Genomic DNA, 14,702 nt, shown 5'->3' with positions numbered 1-14,702 from the left:
TCCTCAATCGGATCCCACTTCAATCCCAAGAAACCTGTTCCTTGCCCGAAGTCAGTATTTTCCTCATATCCGTTTTCATTCCAAAGTTTATACAATTCCGGACAATTAGTTTTTAACTTCCTCAAATGAAATCCCGCTGCTTTTAATATCTCTATTGCCGTAGACGTCAAATAATAAGCATCTTGAACAGTATTGGCTCCATAGCAGAGATCATCAACATAAAGAAAAGAATTTAACATGTCATAACATTTTGGATGAAGTTCCTTAAATTTCTTTATGTGAAATTTCAAAACGCAAGCCAAGGAAAATGGCGAAGTAGTTAAACCGAATGGGAGACGATTTAAATGGAGAGTTTCGGTTGAATGACCTACCTCTTCGGAAAACCACAAAAATTTAACGTATTTTCTATCTTCCTCCGCAATCTCTATCATAAGAAAAGCTTTCTCTAAATCTCCGCAAAATGCAACTTGATATTCTCGAAATTTAAGAATTATGTCCAATAAATTTGCATAAAGATTTACTCCTGATTCTAGAGACTCATTAAGAGATTTATTATTTTCATTAGCCTTACTGCTACAGTCATAAACAATTCTAACTCGAGTTGTTTCCTTGTCATCCCTAATTACTGCTTTGTGGGGCATATAATATGTTTCCTTGTCATCCCTAATTACCGCTTTGTGGGGCATATAATATCCTGAATTTTTATCTTCATTAACACATTTTCCCAGAATCTGACATTCTAACTGATCCGATATAATTTGTTTATACTGGTCATAAATTTCTTGATTTTTATTTAGTTTGTGCTTTAACGAATCAAAACGCCTTTTCGCAACCTCATAATTAGAATTCAACCCAACTGCAGGTCCCAAGTTTTCCTTCCACATCAATCTACAAACATACCTTTCCCCATTAAATTCCAAAGAATTTTCAAATTTTTCAATCAATTGATTGTCCCATTCAGAAAAGTTTTGTTTGTCTGACTGAAATTCTTCTATTTCCCAAAATTTTTTCAAATCGCACAAAATGGAAGAAGAGTCCATGACTAAACATACATTTTCATAATTATTAGTCAATTTATTACTTCCTTTCACTCCTGCTAGTAACCAACCGAAACAAGAATTAAGAATTTATCGCAGTAATGTTTTCATTTAACTTTACTCTCTGGTCATAAACAACATCCCAAAATGAATCCCATCGGATAAGTATTTCCGTCTGGCAGTCACCAGAAAATGAATCAGCCAAAGGTAAACCTCTTTCCTTCAACGCATTGCGAATAGATACATCAGGAATTTTCAAGGACAAATTAGATATATAATCCGTTATGACAGCTTCTAACTCGTACGATTTCGAACTTTGATCCCTATTGAGCAACGTCAATGAAACGATACCATATTCCTTCTCACGTGCTATTTTGTCTCCGAAAGCAAAAATAGCTATTCTTTCATAGCGTATTGGCTGTAATTTTAATTCTTTAACTAATTGAGATGAAATAAAACTTCGATGACTACCATTGTCTAAAATGACATTAGTTAAGACAGAATTTTTATCCGAACAGGCTAAAACTGTACATGTTTGTAAAAAGGGCTTATTTTTGGTACATATATTGCTATGAGACACAGAAATATTCTCGGCGCTTTTATTAGATTTAGATTGTGAGTCATTCAAAACAGTTTCGCTTTCCACTTGCTTCTCACAACCTTTCAAAGTAACATTAACGGGTTTATTTTTTCTACACACTGACTCATGATGAAAATTACTTAAACAATTTTTACACGATATTTTTGCCCTGCATACGCGAGACCTGTGATATTTCTGGAAACAACACCAGCATCTAGCTTCAGTCCTAAGCTTATTTATTTTTTGTTCTACATCCAATTTTTTACAACTTACGGAATCGTGATGACTGTCACAGAATAAACAAACATTTTTTATTTGTGCATTTAACGCTGAAGCGGTTGATATATTTTTAGGCTTTGAATAGTTTTTCTGATAAGTTTGACCACTTTGATAATTTTGGGAAAAGGATCGTTTTGCTTCGTAACTTTTTAGGGGGCTCATCACAGTTTCGGCAATTTCCCTAGATTCGACTTCATTCCTCAAAAACGTAATAATTTCCGAAACCTCACAATTCACTTCCTTGTTTCGTTTCCGGTGAAAATCTAACACCAAATCTTGTGGTAGCAACTTCAATAATATTGGATTCAATAAATGCCCATATGAACCCTCCGTTACATTTAATGAACGCAAATTTCTTATATTAACTTCTATTTCATCATATAATTTACGCAAACCCTTAACATTAGACGAACTTCTCACGGGTTCTAAGCTTAATAATTTAGTCATGTAAGAATTTATAATAGAATCAGTTCTACCATATCTTTGTTTCAAAAGCTCAAGACATGAGTCATAGTTTTTCTCATTCAATTCAAAACCCGCAACTACGTTATATGCAGGACCAGAAAAAAGAGATTTTAAATATTGGAATTTTTCAATTTTCGTAAGTGAATTGTTTGAACCGATTGCGCTATCAAAACAGTTTAAGAATTCCATAAATTTGCCAGAATCACCATAGAATTGCGAAATTTCTAACTTTGGTAATTTTAAAGCCGTAACAGTGTTTTCCGAAACACTAGATGTGTTAAGAACTGAAGAAGTCCGCTGAACATTTTCTGCTGCTAATTCTTTAATTTTGCTTTTTAGTTTAATCTTAGCTAACAATATTTTGTCCTCGTATTCTTCCGAAGCTTTTAATTCACCTTTAAAGTTTTCCGGATCGTCTATGAGTGCTTCCACCTCTAAATCATGGCTTTTCAAGATCTGCTCTTTCGTTTCTAATAGTTCCAGTAGTTCTGATAATGAACTTACGTCTTCGACGGCTTCATCAAGCTTCTGCACTCTTTTAACTAGTTTAGTAACACTAGCGCGAACGTTACTTCTTTTTTCAATTATTTTCGAAAGCTTATCCATATTAACTCCGAATATGTGAGTTCAAAAGGTCTTACCTCCACAGTCCAGTATGCAATGTTACGTATCTAAAAGCGTGCGTAAAGTATCCAAACTTCTCAAAACTATAATCCAGTAATGATGACTAGTTACTTCCGGTATTCCACATTCGCGGACAAGATGCACCAATTTTGCATCTAATGGTTCTGTGAGACTAAAGGTGCATCCAAGAGATAATAAGAGGTTTTGTTAACAATAACAACATTTATTTACATGAAAATATACGAAAATTTCAATCAATTAGAGATACATTATTAGGCATCTCTGCCTTCCACGTCTTACACCTTTAGTATCCTGCCTGCCACTGACTATTAGGACGAACGCAGCGCCCTCTAGTCAGAATGACGCTGGAAATACGTAATAAGGCTGTTAGTCTGGAATTATCCAACTCATTTCTTTTAGGCTTGAATGGCAATTTTACTGAGTAACGACCATTTTCACTACGTACGTGATTTTCCACGAAAAGATTTTCACACAATCTTTCCTCTTTAGTTAAAGGTTTCGATGTGGGAATTTGTTCCAAATCCCAAAATGATTTAACTAATTCCTCCATGTTTTCGTTTAGCGTATTGACTGAAACCTGCTTACGGTTTGGGAATTCAAAATGTGTAGTTCCAGCAATTACCCATTCTAACTTAGAACAACATGCAAATGGAAGATGCCCCTTTTAATTACCTCGCCATTGATTAAAGTAAGGAATACATTAACTCCAAGCAAAATATCAATTTCTCCCGATTCATGAAATGTAGGATCTGCTAAAGTTAAATCATCGAAACTTTCATATAAATTCAAAGGTAATGTTACACTTGTAATGTTTCCTGTAATTTTGTCTATTATGTAAGCGGATGTTGAAATTCTGTAATTAGTATTAAAATGAGGTGTAAACAACAACTAAACTTCTCCAGTAGTAGTTGTATTGAAAGTACCTAAGCATGACACTAATATCTTCGAATCCTTTATGCTCAATCCTAAATTGATAGCTATTTTCCGACGAATGAATGATTTTTCACTACCTGAATCTAGTAAACATCTACAATTTATGAATTCATTTTTTGAGTTTTGAACCTTAATTAAAGCAGTACACTAAAGTACATGACTACGTTTACCATTAGCATGAGCTCCGAAATGTTGATTTTCATAGTTGTTTGCACAAACAGTTAGAGAAACCTCACTCAAGTCGTTTTCTGGTTTAATTTGGGATTTCGGAACAAACACTTGTGCTTCCGGTGAAGGGAATCTAGATGCACTTTTTGGTTTGAAATTATTTTCTAAATGCAATATGCTATTATGATGCTTAAAATAATGCTTGCAGGTATTTGCACTCTTACACATTTTAACTTTATGGACATTAGACAAGCAATTAAAACAAAGTTTATTAGTCTTAACAAACTCTATTCGTTTTCGCACTGGTAAATTTAAAAAATTAGAACACCTGTATAAAAAATGATCTTCTTTACAAAATAAGCAGGTAGAATTAGTAATCAGAGAAATAACCCTATTATACACTGGTTTATCTGATTTATGTGTTTAACTAATTAAAGGTTTACTGTTCTGTAATGTTCTAGCGTAATTCTTCAAAAATTCTATCAAGTAATTCAACTTTGGTATTTTGCCTTTTTTTAATTGACGCTCCCACCACAACTTTGTCGAAACATCAAGTTTTTGCAAAATAATATACAACAACAAAGTATCACTAAAATTATCTATCCTTTGATCTAATATTTCCAATGAGCGAGTTATTTCATTTACGTTATCTACTAAATTTAATATCGAGGATGTAGATTCCGTTTGTATTTGTGAAACATTAAGAATTCTTTTAATAAAAGCAAATATCTGTTCTCTCTTATTAGAAAATCTCTCTTCTAGTAAATTCCAAGCAATACTGAAATTTTGATCAGCTATGGGAATTGACTGAATAATGCGATAAGCATCATTTTTCAAAGAACTCTTTAAATATTGTAATTTTTGAGCTCCAGAAAGATTTGGATTGTTGCTAACACTAGCGTTAAATAAATCTTTAAATGTTATCCATTCAGTTAAATTTCCGCTAAATGTGGGTAAAGATAATTTCGGTAACTTTAAACTTTCAGAGATTGATTCAGGTATAACAGGTTTATCGCCATTTGCATTTATGACCTTGTAAATCTTTAACTTACGAATAATTTTTAAGTGAACCTCCTCAATTTTCTCTAAAATCGACTGTTCTTCCTCAACGAAAGTGTCTATTTTATCATCATCACAATTTGTATAAATTTCTCTAAATAGAGATTTAAAATCTTCCTTAAAGATTTTACATTTTTCTAAGATTAATTCAGCTTCAGCATTATCTAAGTTATCATAATCTATTCTCTCGATGAATTTCGTAAACTGTGTTTTCAAAATTCTCTTTCACTTTTTTTCTATATCTGACATTTTGAAAATATTCTCGATTTTACTAATCCTTTAAACACAAAAATAGTAGCAATAACGAAATGTCAAATGCAATTAAAATGCGTTAACTATTTCACTCACCTCGAACACTGTATCCATTGCATAACTCTTTAGAATTCTAAACCGAAATTGCATTATCAACACCATTACGGACACGTAGAATTCTTATTCACAAGCGCGGGTTTTACTCAAAGCTCCGGCGTAGGACGATCAAATAATGTAGCGTAGCAGTATCTTAACTTTAAATTAATAAACCTAAGAATACATCAATGCGAGTGGACTGTAAATTAACCTTTATTCGGGAGTTTGAACTTTCGAACACAACACAGCACAAAGTAAAACGACAGAGTTACAATTAGCGGTTTTAAGAATGCAAGAACAAAATGCGAGCTACGCATACAATCTGCGCATTGCGAAATAATACCTCAAAGACAGGCAGAGATCTCTGGTGGCCAAAACATATATTTTAAATTAAAAGAGTAAGAACAAAACATTATTTTGTAAGAAGGTAACCTATTGTGCTCAAATAATTTTGCATCTTACTGATTCTGACATTTTAAAACTAAAATTTTCCAATATGAAAAATACATTAAACATCAAATATATTACAAATAAAAAACAAGACTACTCACCCATATTTACAAATTCACCATTAACATTTATACCACGTATAAGGACAGGAATAGGATACATTTCACTTTTATTTTTAGTATTTACAAGATCTTACTGAAATTAAGGAATTTTTTAACACATATAACATATTTTAAATCATATAAAAAAACCACAAATCTTTATTTGCAATGAAAATTTAATAAATATAAAATTACACAATGTAATTTCACAGCTACTGATATAAGTAAGGAAGGTAAGAAAGGATACACAAGTCATAAAATACAAGCTCCGAGTTTTTCCATAAGATTTGTAAAGACTTTATACACTGAAAATAAAATAGAACAAGTAACAATTTAATTAAATTAAAACTAGTATTAATGTTCTAACTGGCAGAATAGATTTACTCTAATTGCAGAAATCAATTGTTCTATATACAGGTGAAAGTTCATTTTCAAAAGGCTGTAAAAAATGAGCCACTCATCATAAAAACCTGAAATTTGACCTAAATACATAATATATATGAAACAATAGAAGAATATCGAATACTTAATATATCTCTGATAGAAATTTGTCAGGTAAAAGAAAAAATAGTTCAAAATTTACCAATAGATGATGCTGTACTTGTTTCAATATGCTAATTAAAAGATGTGACAATGCACACTACATATTAGACTTAATAACAACACAAAACAATGAACTTATAGAAAAGTTATTAGCCCCTTCATTGTATAGAAGTTCTCTCTGCCTGCAGTATGCACAGTTCCTGCTATTCTACATCTGAGAAGTTCATCATGACTCTCACAATGAAGCATCAAACTCTGCTTGTGACACTTTTTTACAACAATAGTGGTTGTGCTTTTACTGCCCTGAAGAAGTTCAGGATATTAATGGGTATAAGATGCTACTCTGGTCCAATGTCTGTGGATATAATTTGTAAATTTGAAGAGACTAGTTTATTTGACAAGATCTAGCACAGGGAGTAAAGCAGTTGTTTCAGTGTCAATGGAAGCTGTGGCATTGCAAGAAGAGATGCGAAGTAGTGTGGGACTGTGCAGTGCAAGAACTGACGATCTTTAGATAAGCCTATCAGCACAGTATATGAAATTTTATGAAACATTCTGCAATGCCAACCATTCCAAATTATGCATGTTCAGGAGTTGCTTCTTGCTGACCTGCCAACAAAACAAACTTTTGCCCTATAATTTCTCTAGTGGACAATGTATAATCATGGAATATCTTTTGGACATACGAAGCTCATTTCATTCAGAATTGGGGCTACCGGTCCTGGTGATAACCAGGACATCAGGAAGACACACAGTCTTCTCCAGCACACTCAGACATCTTCTGGCTTCTACTGTGGTTTTATATAGGGTAACAAACCTGTCTCCAGCATGGCACAACTGCAAGGAAGAAATGCAATTTTCCTAACATGTTTAGAATTCATATTTGCTCGGTATTAATAATATGAAGACAGAATTCAATGAAGGGGTTAATAACTTTGTAAATTTATAATTCTGAATAGCTAGTTAAAATATTAATGAGAAAGATTGAGTCTACAAGCTTCTGTCAATATTCAAAACTGCAGACACTGGACTATAGCTGCATCTTATACACATTAAGGTCTAGAATTTCTTGAAGGCAGCTGAAGTTGTCGCCATTCTTGTCAAAAGCTTCACAAATTGAACCGAATGTTTCACTTAAGAACGTCATGAAGTCATTAAAGTCATGAAGAGCTTTTCAGATGCAGAATTATGGGAACTACACATACTCCGTCTTTTTAATTGCTATCTATTGACAAAATTTTGAACTATTTTTTTCATCCCCTAGATAAATTCTCATTGCTTCATATTTGCTTCATATTTTAATCAAGCCAAATTTCTGGTCATTCTGACTAGTGGTTCTTTTTTAAAAACTTTTGAAAATGGAACTTTAATTATAATCCCCTCTACCGTTTCACATAGTAATTCAGATGTTAAAACAGTCAAATGAATATCTTCAAAAAATCTTGCATATTTACAAACAGATAATAAAATGTACATAAAAACACATATTTTTGCATCAGTTTAATATTGCTAGCAATTACAAAGAACAGTAATGTTATAATCAGCTTTGCTGCTGCAAGCATGCACTTCATTTTACACAGAGACAGTTAATAACATTAATGCCTAAAGTACATGAACTAGAAGATTTAATAAGGTTTTTAATAGTTAAATCAAATTTATTGATAATAATAAAAATATTTCTATTTTTATCTACAAATTTTGATAATATTTTGTACTGTTAAATAGCTTATAAAATATAACACATACTGAATATTCAGACATTTTTAATCTTATATCAGTTAATAGAAATGCATAAAAAAAAAAAACTAACACTTATTCGTAAGTAATAGCTTTGCCATATAAACATGACCTTAAAAAATAAAATAAATGAAGTTTTACATATTAAATGTTTTTAATTTCATTGGATAAAACTTATTGGATCTTTCTCATTAATATTTTAACTAGATATTCAGAATTATAAATTTACAAAGTTATTAACCCCTTCATTGAATTCTGTCTTCATATTATTAATACCGAGCAAACATGAATTCTAAACATGTTGGGAAATTTGCATTTCATCCTTGCAGTTGCGCCATGCTAGAGACATGTTTGTTACTCTACACAGAACTTTACACGGTATAAGCCAGAAGATGTCTGAGTGTGCTGGAGAAGACAGTGTGTCTTCCTGACATCCTGGTTATCGCCACGACCAGTAGCTGCAATTCTCTTCAGTGTGGTATTGGGATCTAAAGTATGGAAAGGAGTTGTTGAAGATTATGATGGAAATAGGAATCTAGCCAAAAATCTTAGACAGCATCATATGGAGCTGTTACAGCCAAAAATCTCACAATATACCAGTCGAGTCAATCAACCGTTATATATCCTTCATCTTCTTCATGTTATGTTTATTCCTCACATGATATAAGTTAACATACCCTCCTCATTGGTTTTGTTAAGCTCAAGGAAAGTACACATTAAAGTTTATGTTTAACTTACAGCACTAGAAAGTTTTAGAATCATGACAGAATCTCATGATAAACTGCCCTACTTAAACATACTAAAAGTTAAATCACTAGAAGAATCTGAAAGTTGCCAACTTTTAAGTGAAGGTTAACAGCCAAGTGCAGGACGCCTTAGTTGCTTAATATCATGGCAATGCACAAAAAGAAATCTAAGAATTCAGAAACCTTTAGGTGCTATAACTGTAAGAGAAAAGGACACAAATTATCAGAATGTAGACAAAACAAATGCAAAAAGCCTGATTAAGAATCCTGTAAACAAAATTGTTTTCTCAAAATTGTGAATACGTTGCAAGAATTTGGAATATATAATTGCTACCTTGATTCAAAAGCAACTGCACACATGTACAACGACAGAAGTAAATTCACAGCAATAGTTGAAATACAAACTGCATAATAACGAATTTTTAGAAGTCAAAGGTAAAGTTGAAATTTATGCAACAGTCTTTTCAACTTCATAACACATAATACTTAATGCTGTGTCATACATAAAATCCCAACCTAAAAATGAACTTAATTTCAGTTTACTTGGTAATGAAACATTACATTTTTGTTTGTTGTACTGCCTACTTTAGAAATAATCATGTGTCTTTAGAATGAATCAAAACAAAAATAAATGCAAAGTCTTACAAGCATCAAGACAAAATGCCTTATATGTTGTAAATCAACAGGACACAACCAATGTTTTAATTGTTGCAAAGGGGAATGCAAATAATTCAAAATAAACTGAAACTGTAGCTTGAAAGGCGATCACTTAAATTTAGGTGACTTAAAAGTGTTGCGTTCTAAAAAGTTGAAAAAGTTGGTGTACGGTCTAAAGTTTCCAAAATGTAATAATAAAACTATTTTGTGAAACTTGTACCAAATGCAAACACACAAGATTACTATTTTCCTAGGAAACATATACAGTAAACTGTGATGTTGTTGAACTTGTACACATTGATATTTATGGTCCCATTAACATTATATCTTTAGGTGGTGCAAAATATTTCAAAACATTTATAGATGATAGATGGTAAACTGCAGAAAATTACTGTTTGTGCCCTAGGATAGAGGTCCCAAACCCTTGAAGAATTTTAAAGTACAAATTTCAAGCTGAAAAGCAAACAGGGAAACTTAAAATACTCTGCAACAATAATGCATAAGAATTCAAAAGCTATGAATTTAATAAATTCTTAGAAAAGGAGGCCATTACACACCAGTTTTCTTTTGAGTACAGACCAAAACTAAACAATGTTGCAGAATACTCAAATCGTACTTTTGTAGAAATGACCAGATATCTGATGTTCAAATCAAAACTATCCCCCAAGGATTATTGGCAGAAATGGTATTGACAGCCATTTACATCTGTAACCAAGATCCTACTAAAAAAAAGAAAAAAATGCCTTAAAAAAATATGGTCTAAAAGAAAGCCTACGGTACTGCATTTCAGAATCACAGGAAGCATAGCTTTTGCATTAACCAAATCGAACAGGAAAAATAAATTTCTCCCGAAAAGTGATGAATATATTCTTTTTAGATATTCTGAGAAAACAAAAGCATATTGTCAATGAAAAACTGGAACTTGTGAAGTAACACAAAGTCAGATTTTTGGAACTTCCAGAAACTGAGGCAAGATCAGAAACTTCAACAGCTGACCAACAGGAATTCATAGAATTTTTTTCTACTGAAGAAAATTTAGAAGCCAACAGGAATTCTGAAGTGCCAAATGAAAGATGGCATATGCTGAATAAAACAAAATTCAAGGTCAAAGTTCAGAAACAGGATTAGGAAGACCTGCATTCCTGAAAATAGAAAAACTGGGAATTCCAAGAGAAATCTATCAGCAAAAACACACTTATTTAGTAAACTCTGAAATTTTTGGGGATCAAGAAACTGTACAAGAAGCAGATGCAGATAAATGGAAAGCAGAAGAATGATAAGATGCAGATAAATGGCAGCAAGAAGAATATAGTTCCTTAATGAGGAACAATGCATGGGAATTAATTGATTTGTCAGAGAACTGAAAAGCCATTGGATGCAAATGGATACATTATACAGAAACGTTTTCACCTGTAGTTTGCAACAGCTCTATACGAATACTGGTCTAGTTGCCAAATATAATCTAAAAATTACATCAAATGAACGTTTAAAGAGTTTATCTGAATGGAAAAATTGATGAAGAGATGAACCAGAAGATTTTATAACTTCTGAAGGCAAAGTTTGCAAGCTGAAAAATTCAATTTATGGACTTAAGCAAATGTGGACAAAATGTGGAAAAAATTAGATGAAACTTTGCAGTTTGAAAAGTTAATATTGGATCATTGTATTTATGTTCACAAAGGAACTGATAACTGTATCATAATCACGATACATGTGTATGATTTGATAATTCTAACTAAAAGCGAACCATCTATGATACACATTAAGAAAATTCCTAATAAAACGTTTGAAATGAAAGACTTATGTAAAATAAAACAGTGTTTCGGCATTAGCATCAAACAAAATAAAAATGTATCAATTAGCTAAATTCGGTACAAAAAAGAACTCTTAGACAAATATGCTATGCAAGAATGTAAGCCTATATCAACACTCTTAGACCCTGCCATTAAACTATGCAAATCATGAAATGTCACCAAAGAAAATGAAAGTGTAGACAAAAATAAGTATTAATCCTTAATTTACTTAATTAATTTTTAACTGAATCCTTAATTAATTTTTAACTGAATCCTTAATTTACTTAGCTGTATCTACACGACCTGATACCGCAAATTCTGTTAGTAAACTTAGTCAATTTAATGCGAAATACTTTCACTGGATTCAAGCAAAACTCATACTACAATACCTTAAATCAATGTTAAATGCAAAGACAATGCATAGAGAAAAAACAAATTCTCAAATATTATGTAGATATGGATTGGGCTGAAAATACAAGCAAAGAATTGTAGTGCTATCAAATACTGAAGCAGAATACGTAGTGCTAACCGAAGCTTCAAAATAAGCAATGCACTTACATTTGCTATTAAGAAAGTTAGGTTTTTTTTTTTTTTTTTTTTGGAGAAAATAGCAGAACCAAGTGTGTTGTTCATGACAATCAAAGTGCACAGCATTTTATTTATTCACATTTATTTTTTATAGCTAGTACATAAAGTCTTGATTACTAGTGAAAAATTAAGTTCATCATCCTCAAACAAAACACACTGATACTTGTTTTTATTACATAAGAGAGTTAAATGGCAAAAATTAAATTGACATTAAGTATGTGTCTACAGCAGAAATGTCCACCGATATTTTGACGATGAACTGTCAGGGACAAACACAGAAAAATGTATGAATTCTATTAGGACTTTAACTTTAACTAATGAATCTTTAAAAAAAAAAAAAAAAAAAAAAATTCTTTTTCAACTCTGTGAGGGAGTGTTGGGAAGTTGGGAAACTTGAATTTCTCTCTTGCGGCTGAGTAGCGCTGAAGACTCATAAAGTTCAACGCTATATATTCCTATGGTAGAAGCCAAGAAGCTGTCTGTGCGTACTTGGGAAGATTGTGGGTCCTCCTGACATTCTGGTTATTGACCTGGCCAGTAGTCATAATTCTCTTCAGTGTGGTGTTACAATGTAATGTGCGGAATCTTGGTTTGGAAAGGAGCTGTCAAAGATGATGATTGAAATAGGAATCTAGCCGAATATCCAGGACAGCATTATATGGAATCATTACAGTCAAGTACCTGACAATATACCCGTCAAATTAATACCTGTTATTCAATCCTTTATCTTTATGTTTTGTTTATAACTCACGGTCATAGCTTGATATATCCTGTTCACTGGTTTAAGCTTGAGGAAAGCATCTATTAAATTTTATGTTTAACTTACAGCACCTATGTTCTTTTGGCAAGGAACAAAGTTTTCCACTTTGTCAAAACTCTCATCCTCACCAAATTAAAATTCAACCAAACATTAATGCTATTTAAATAATTTCAGATTTATTTAATTAATTAAAAAAAGAGCTTATACAGACACATACCGTTCTTACAACATGAGTTCCAAACACAAAAGCAATATCTTCTTCAATATCTGATTCAGGACATAACTGAAAAAAAAAAAAAAAAAAGTAATTCAAATAGAAGAACTTGTAATTTCACATAATTCCACTTATGTAAAAAAAGCAAACACGTAAAAAGCATTTGTAAATATGTTCTTACAATATCTGAGGAAATTTACATATTAACCAAGACTTATGATTTTATAAACATTAATGTGCCTATCACAGTGCTTTTATATTTTCATTGATGACAGCACATCAATAAATAACTGAATAGCTATTGAAACCACGTATAACCATTGCCATTTTCTTTCATTAGCACATTTAATCTCTTTCTATTTAAGCTTTCCTAGCTCCTCCTCCCATATTTTATGATTATGTGCCTTTGGGATTAGTTAATTTATGAAAATAAAATTATCTGCTTCTTTCCTCTCAAGATAGCAATACAATGGCAAAAATTCTAAATGTACTAATTTTTATGCACTGAAATCAGTTATGAAGGCATACTGTGGGAGCAAATCACTGACAACTGCAAATAAATCTGTTACGAAGAAAATTTATTTATAGAAAGCAGACCACATTTACAAAACCATGATTAGAGGTGGTAGTAGAATAAAACCCATTTTAGACAAGGGGATATATTAACAGACAAGTTATTACCGGTGCTTTTTGCCATACAAATAATTAAGTAATATGTAAACTCATTTGAATTTATAAATTATATAACATAATTATTTATAAATGTGTTTTCCATTAAGATTAATACATATAATATCAAATATTCTTTAAAAGATATCTATGATCTTAACATTTTGAAATTTATTTTTAATAAACTCAAAAGTGCCAATTTAAAAATAGCATCACTAACAGTAACTCTGCTTGCAATTTTACCATATTGGTGACAAATATACTGACGAGCCAAAACATTATGTCCATCTCCACATTTTTCAATGAACTTGTCTGGATCACGTGGAGAGCACATGATCAAGTGGGAATGATATTTAACTGCTGCTGGAGAAAGTAATGCATCATTCTTGCACTTACTTCTGTGAGTGATAGGAAAGGCTGTAGAACTAAGAAAATTTGACAGAAGACATATTGTAATGGCCTAAAGACTTCGAATGAGTATTTCCGAAAATTGCATGACTGATAGGATGTTTATGATTTGCCGTTGCTACTGTTTATGTAAAGTGGATAAATGATGGTGAAACTAGCAGTAGATGCCAAGGTGTTGCGCGTCAATACATCATCAAAAAAAAAAAAAAAAAAAAAAAGAGGACATTGGAGACTGTCCCGCTTGTTACAGCAAAATACGTGCAATTGCTTTGGAACACACAGTTCAGTAAACACTGTTGGATATGGCACTGTGCAGCAGAGGTCCCACTCATGTACTTCTGATGAACAAGCATGATTGTCAATTACACCTATAGTGGGCCTGCAAACATCGACAACGGACTATGGAAAAGAGTTGCCTGGTCAGATGAATCATGATTTCTCATTCATCACATCAATAGTCACCTTCCAGGCAAACAGTTGCTCCCTTCCTGTACAACAAGCCATTAACACTAGAACCGCAGA

General features: G+C 32.1%; 1 protein-coding gene across 3 annotated transcripts in view; it reads right to left on the bottom strand.

Moving 5' to 3' along the window:
- The window catches only part of LOC118198697 (meckelin), a 107,673-nt gene that overhangs the window by 67,538 nt on the left and 25,433 nt on the right, over nucleotides 1-14,702 (bottom strand). For all 3 annotated transcript variants that reach the window (XM_085827371.1, XM_085827372.1, XM_085827373.1), the window contains 3 exons: nucleotides 13,107-13,172; nucleotides 6,313-6,370; nucleotides 6,066-6,155 (listed from right to left, as the gene is read on the bottom strand). In XM_085827371.1, the coding sequence (XP_085683497.1) occupies nucleotides 6,066-6,155; nucleotides 6,313-6,370; nucleotides 13,107-13,172 (214 nt within the window). The remainder of the gene's footprint in view (nucleotides 1-6,065; nucleotides 6,156-6,312; nucleotides 6,371-13,106; nucleotides 13,173-14,702) is intronic.

The sequence above is a fragment of the Stegodyphus dumicola genome, chromosome 1, assembly GCF_044657685.1.
Source record: "Stegodyphus dumicola isolate Sdum_Otavi_A_Nest chromosome 1, ASM4465768v1".
NCBI lineage: Eukaryota > Metazoa > Arthropoda > Arachnida > Araneae > Eresidae > Stegodyphus > Stegodyphus dumicola.
The sequence above is the reverse complement of the archived record's forward strand: the minus strand, read 5'-3'. Positions and strand labels throughout refer to the sequence as shown.